The sequence below is a fragment of the Monodon monoceros genome, unplaced genomic scaffold (assembly GCF_005190385.1).
Source record: "Monodon monoceros isolate NGI ecotype Baffin Bay Population unplaced genomic scaffold, NGI_Narwhal_1 Super_Scaffold_7, whole genome shotgun sequence".
Taxonomy (NCBI): Eukaryota; Metazoa; Chordata; class Mammalia; order Artiodactyla; family Monodontidae; genus Monodon; species Monodon monoceros.
The window spans coordinates 71,470,978-71,477,925 of record NW_021703784.1 but is presented as its reverse complement, the minus strand read 5'-3'; the positions used below and the strand labels follow the sequence as shown (position 1 = coordinate 71,477,925).

The window sequence follows — 6,948 nt, the reverse complement described above, 5'->3', positions numbered from 1 at the left end:
GCTGTGTGCTACATTGAGTTGGACATTTCACATCACCAGCAGTTGAGCCAGCTGGGTCGGATCAATTTCACAGTGACCCCACAGGCCTCACTTCAAACCAAGCCTTTACAGTTTTTGTTGTTCTGGTAAAAGTGAAGGTTAAGATATGATGTCATCTCCCACTGCCTATGCTCTGCAGTGGATATCAGCTGCAAAGCGGAACGGGGCCCCTGAGATGAGAGGCAGGATTTGGGGTTGGAATACAGGGCTGAAACTCCAACTCTCTCACCTCTTAGCTTGCAGGATCCTTGGCAAGTTGTTTTCTCTGAGCCTGAGTTTTTGTCTTTGTTTTTCCTCTCACTTGTGAAACGGGAGTAAGAATATTTACCTCCTCTGGGTAATTTTGTAGATTATATTAGAGCACTTGGGAAAGCACCTAGCAATTAGTAGGTACTCAATACATTAAAAAAAAAAAATCTTTCCTGTGCCAAGGGGTCGACTGGGGGGTGAGGGGTGGCTGGATACTGATAGATAGAGCTTGCCTCAAAGTGTGGTCTAGGACCTAGAGTGTTGGCCTCACCCAGGAGCTTCTTAGAAATTGAGAACTGCAGGTCCCAGCCTGGACCTGCTGAATCAGAATCTGCAATTCCACAAGATCCCCAGTGACTCAAAGTTTGGGAGGAGCACAAAGTGCTGCATTGCTAAGAAGCTCCACACAGGCAATAACTGAGGCAAGGAACTGGGAAGAGGTAGGATGTCGATGACACAGCAGCAAAGATGGGTTTGCAGATTCTGGGGAGCTCTCGCTGTGTTTCCTGCATCCAAATAGGAATGACTTCCTCCTGGCATGAAGCTGAACTCCGATGAGGACGTTCTCTAGCACAGAAAAGCCAAACCACTAATCTGAATAAATAAGCATCAATTTTATTGAATCATGAATAATTTAAGACTGGTACAATCATCAGGTTTATTCTCTATGATGTGGGGCATGATCTCCGGCAGATCATTGGCAAATCCAAAAACCTCATGACAAATGAAAATTAAATAGGGAGGGACGGCGGACGGGGAGGGAGGACGGAAACATACCGTACACAAAATACTCAATTCCTAGTTTTCTCTTTAAAAATGGCTAGAAAAAATTCATCAAAATGCAGCACTTTAATCAGTTATTTACAATTTCTATGTTACAATGAAAAAATGTACATCTTATAGAACATATTTCATAAACTGCTCCACTGGAAATAACTAGATCAAAACAGCAAACCTTCCATTTCGTATCCACAAAGTTGGATTATTTTCTCCTTTTGAAGTAGATTCGCCATTATCAAATTCGAATACACAGAATTTTGAAGTTTAAGCATCAACAATAAAATATGTCCCCAAGATACAACAAAGGTCTAGGCAAGTCTCGTTCCGTGTCCCCCCCTGCCCACCCACCACCTTAAACTAAAGGGAATTCCCATCTCACTTATGGCCTGTAAAATTCTTGGCAGTTTGGAAAGAAAACTTTTGGCTTCCATTGGTAACTCAACACAAATGTTGCATAGAATTTCATACATTTTCAAAATTAGCCTAACTGTAGAAAAAGGCAAAGTGGAAGCATTTTGGACAGAGCCCTAAATGAGCACAGTCACTTTGTCAAAGGTGAGCGACACAAAAGCAGAACAGGACCAAAGTAAGAAATGTGCATATCAGACAACCCTGCTTCCGGAAACTGTAGGAAAGACCCCGAGTTGTGACTCGAACAAGGCTACACTCCTTGAAACCACCGTTCACTTGTCAGGCAGCACCAGGGACAGAGGTCTCGGCGCTGAGCCTGGACCCGGTGGGAGGGAAGTCTGTGGGACCGGGTGGGGGGGGGGGGGGGGGGAAAAAAAAAAAAAAAAAGGGGGCGGTAAAAAAAAAAAAAAAAAAAAAAAAAATGTTTCAAAGGATATTGGCAGGTGTCTACTCGCAAGGTGACCGGGAAAACTGCCCATGAGGAGAAGTCCATTTCACCTCCTCCCAAATTCACAGTATGAGCGTGTAAGGTCATTGCTGGGAGATAAATTGAGAAGGACCATTCTTCAGGTTCACCAGAAGGCTCAGGGTGTGACTGACCCCTGAGGTCACAGGCTAAATACATGCTTTAAACATTTTATGAAAAACAAAACAGAACAAGACACACTCACACACCCAGATGACTAAGGAAGGCTTAGCAGAATAGAGTCTGAGTTTACTGAGATTAAAGAAAAGAGCACGCTGAGAGGTTTTCCTTTCACCTGTTAGAGAGACACATTCCCCTTTTCCTTTCAAAGAGGAAGCAAATGGTGTCATCCAATGTAATGTGACTGGTTTCAGGTCAAGCTCTTGTGGTTAAGAAAATAAAAGATGTTGAGAGAGGGACCTTTGGAAATAGAAATGTAAAAAAAAATGGAGTAAAACCCCTGATCATTAACAGAGACTCCCCCCATGGGGGTCCGATAAAAATAAAACAGAAACAAATGACTCAAAGATTGACCACACTCTGTAGAGAAAATACCGGTATGCTGAAGACACATACGAGCAGAGCATGGCTCAACAATGTCATGTAACATGGTAGGAACTTTTGCCTTTTCCTGCACAAGACAGATCGCCATCTAGTCAGGGCGTTAGCTGGAGACTGATAAGAACCTAAAAACAAAAAGATCTTTTTTTTTTTTTTTTTTTTCCTTTTTCTTTTTCCCACAGTCACACATCCACACGAATGAGTCTTTTGGATGACTCACATTAGCTTGAGTTCTTTTGGATGACTCACATTAGCTTGAGTTCTTCTAGTGAGTAGATGACTTGTTAGCCCTGTTTGCTCTGATGGGGAACACAGAAAAACAGACCCCAGGCAGGCACGACACTCATCAATGAACACGGTGAGTACAAAACCAGTTAAGGCATCGCTTTGGGAAGGTCAGCACCGAAGAGGTCAGGCAAGGCTCGTCCGCCGGAGGCCAGAGCTTCTGGAAGGGAGCAGCTGCCTCCACCTGTTGACTTGTTTGACGTCACGTTGGTTCTGGGGAAAGTGCAAGTGTTTTGCGAGGTGACCTCACACCCCACCTGAGGTCGGGGCTGGCATGCTGGAGGTGTCGACGTGTGTCCTGCAGCCTCGAGGACGAGGAGGAAAGGCAAGGTCCCGCTCACCCACGCGCTGAGGACGGGGTCCTGGTCCACTGTCAAGGGCACAGCGACCCCGGCCCCAGCAGGAGGCAGCGAGTGTGCAGAACTGTGAGGATGGACAACTGAAAACCAAAACTCAGCAGGACCAAACCAAAAGCCAACTCCTGCGGTTCTCACGTTCACCAAAGGATGGATTCTGACCATGAGGGGAAGGAGAGGGGGAAAAAGTCTTCAAAATCAAAAGAGTCAGAAAGGGAGAAACTCAACCTCATTTTCAAAGGGGTGATCGGTTCGCCAAGGTAGACCAATTCTCACTGTACACAGTGTTAGCAGGAATAAGACCTGATTCATTTCTGTACGAGAAGGAGACAGACACATGCAGCTCTGCGTTTACAGCCACATCCGCTCGGCCTCGCTCTCACTTATGGAAGAACCAGAGGCTGATGGGTCTGAAAGGCAGGGGAGGAACTGGAACAGGCAAAATACCTCTCGGGTAAGGAGAGCACCATTTAAAAAACAAACCAAAGAGGAAGCACGATTTGTTTTTCCTAAGTTTTTCCTGCGATGCGGCTCTGCAGTTTGTTGAGTGTGACCAAAGCAAGGGCCCCGGCTGGCATCGGATCTCTGTGTGGCCGGTGTGGTGGAAGGGCGGCGGCGGGGTTGGGGCTGCAGGGTCTGTGCGCGGAGGAAGCCCTGCTGTCTCCGTTTTCAGCTCTGCTCTAATCTCTTCTGTCTCTGGGCCGCTGAGGGCAGGATGCTGTTTGGTTTCAGAGCTTCAAGTGGGTTGGCTTTTTTGTTTAAAACCCTTTTCATTCCAACGGTGATGGTCCTTTCCCGAGATGTATCTTTCAGTGTCTTAGGAAGGTCACAGCAACAAGGCAAGACAATAATTGACACAGAAGATGGTGCGGTTCTCCCTGTGAAGGAAGCGGGCCCGAGGCGGCTGGCCCGGGGTGCCTGCACCCAGGTCAAGGCTGGAGGACGAGGAGGGTCCGGGTCTTCGCGCGGCGCTCACGCCGAGGCCGGGGGCTGGCTCAGGAGGGCAGGCTCCGTGGCCCGGCCGTCACAGAGTAGACTCCAGGGACGAGTCCAGGATATCGTCGTGATGGCTGTTGCTGTTGGAGTCGCTGTCATAGCTCTGGGGGCTGGAGTAGTTGGCAGCTTCCTGCAGCCGCATCAGCATGCTCACCTGGGGAAGAGCGGAGACTGCGTGCGACATGGCTTCCGGTCCGGTCGGCCGGCCGCGCCTGGCCTCTCCGGAGCTCGCGCCACGTCCTCTAGACTCACCCTGGGGACTGTGGCCCGCAGTGGACGAGAGCACGGGCCCTCGGCCAGGCTTCCAGGGTTTAGGTCTCGGCTCCGCCACTTACTAGCTGCATGACCTCGGGCCAGTGACTCAACCGCTACACCTCAGTTTCTTCACTGGTCACGTGTGAATAATTATACCTGCCCTATGACGTTACGGTGTGGATTCATACACGCAGACCACTGAAAATACAAAATCCTCTAAAAGATAATGTGTATCTATTTTTTACTTGGGAGGGGCACCTTACTCAAATATAGCCCTCAGCCTGGGAGAGATGCCAGCCAAGCGCCCCAGCACCGCTGACCTCGAGGCACAGGGCTCCCCCTTCGATGAGCATCGAGCCCATCTGTAGTCCTGGCTCTGGCCAGGGCGCAGCCTGGAGTCACCTGGGCTCCAGCTCCTGTCAAGGTCTCCATGGGGAGGCGGAGGACAGCATCAGTAAAGCAGAGCCTCAGAGCACAGGGAGGCCTGGATTCCAATTCAGAAACCTTTGGGCAATTATTTAATGTATCTGAGCCACCAGTTCCTCATTCACAGAATAGAGAAAACGGCAGTACCCATACCATAGGGCTGAGGTAGGGGATTAAACGACATGGTGCGTATTCAACCCTTAGGATAGGGCCTGGCACATAGTAACTGTTCCATAAATGAGATAAGTCTGCTATCATCACCATCATTTCTCTTAAGAGTTTAAAGACAGTGCTCTTGCATCTTCCCTGGTCTACAGTCTATTGGTCATTTGTGTTCAAGGGGGAGATGGGGAACTGAAAACCATCAATACTTTAATTTTATTTACAACTATAAACTGTGAGTGTATGTATTTTATATTTTATCTAGCAAAATTAGGAAGATAGGGTCTCCCTGAGCGATCTTCAGACCTGGTGCAGCTGGGTGTGAAGTCCAGCTGCCCCCTGGCTGGCCGCCCCTCAGGATGCCTAGCAGAGTGGGCCTGGGTGGGCCAACCACAGACGCACCACCACCTGGTGTCCATCTGCATGCCTGCAACTGGGAAGGGGTAGAGCGGAAGTCCAAAGAAAAATCCTTCGCAGCCAGGGTTATTCATTCACTCATCAAACATTCCCTGTGTACCCATAGTACATGGTCTGGAATAAAAACAAGACAGTCCTTTCCTCCTGGAGGCCTCAGTCTCAGAAGGGTGAGAGATCCGCTAACAAGAGGGCTATCATAGCAGACACCTGTGGTCCTGGGCGGAGAGACCAGGACTTGGGGGAAACACCAAGTACGTAACTTGGTAAGTAGAGGGAGCTGGGCTGGCATAGCTGACTTCTGGGAGCCTGAGGTTGGAAAGACAATTCTGTGTAACTATTCAGAGAACCCCGGGTCTTACCTAAATGCCTTCTGTGTTTAGGCAGCGACACGAATATCCCTGGTTAAGAGAAGACTGTCCAGGGCTGAGCTGGCCGTTCTTTCCTCTAGATGTCCTAAATTCTATTTTTACGTAAGTTAGAGTTCATGCGCTTGAACCCACAAAAACAGTTCCATGACTGTGGCTTTTAGTAACGGTTAACGTTAGAAATAGCCTTCTACAGGTTGATCCTTTCCTCTGGAAAACCACTGTGGTAAACACTGCAAATTAGGTCGTGCTTAGTAATACAAGCCATAAATCCATTTAACGTAAAATCCCCGTTGAAAATGTCTCAATAGGACCACAGCTGCATCCCAGCAGTCAGGAGTGGCAGACAACCCCAAAGCACCTATTATTATTATTTTTTATCTAGCAAAGCAGTTAGTCACTAGGGATAGAACAGCAAGTCAACTGTCTTTTAATCCTGCCGCATCTCTTATGAATATGTTCTTTCATTAGGTAACGCAAGCAATATTCTTTGCAGTGTTTTTCCTTTCGCCTTAGTTGCCAAGAGAGCTCAGGGTTAAATTTATAGCATGATAATGGTCAGTTAACCATGGGAGGTTCCGGTATATGTGCTTCAACCTTCTTTTAATAGGGCTTTTGATTTATTAGGTCTAATTTCGCAGTATGCCTACGTATGGGTCTTACATTGGCAGAGAGTTCTAGAACTGTAGTGGTATGATCTCTGGCCCAGGTTCTTCTTAAAGGGCCTTTATTGCTTTAGCATCAGTGGAGTAAAGGTGCTCAGGCAGCGTTAAAGGCTTAACTCACGTCACTGGCCAGGGGACCCGCATTCAGGCCCCCTTGCCCTCTCCTCCATGAGTCCCTCCCACCCTCAAACCTCTCCCTGCCTAAACTCCTGACCACGTGGCTTGGGCTACTGGGCAAGACATGATAAAGCTGGCACTCAAACCAGAGGGCGAAGAGTGGTGTAGGGACATTTAGGGAGAAAAATCAAATTCTTGAACTCTTATCTGAAAAATTTCAGAGGGATTAAAGACACAAGTGAAAAACTAAAAGCAAGGAAGAAAGTATTGGCAAAAATGTCCCAAATCTTGGGATAGGTCTAGCCTTCCAAAGCAAGGCTGGGGCTCAGTCACTTCCAAATTTCCGGTGTGCCTAGCATGAGGCCCAATACACAGTAAGTGCTCAGTGAATGCCGAGC

At 47.9% G+C, this 6,948-nt stretch overlaps 1 protein-coding gene across 6 annotated transcripts in view; it reads right to left on the bottom strand.

The window, feature by feature from the left end:
- Positions 1-884: 884 nt before the first annotated feature.
- The window catches only part of NAV2 (neuron navigator 2), a 396,738-nt gene continuing 390,674 nt past the window's right edge, over positions 885-6,948 (bottom strand). For all 6 annotated transcript variants that reach the window (XM_029208228.1, XM_029208230.1, XM_029208231.1 and 3 more), the window contains one exon: positions 885-4,297. In XM_029208228.1, coding sequence (XP_029064061.1) covers positions 4,172-4,297 — 126 coding nt within the window. In that variant the 3' untranslated portion in view covers positions 885-4,171. The remainder of the gene's footprint in view (positions 4,298-6,948) is intronic.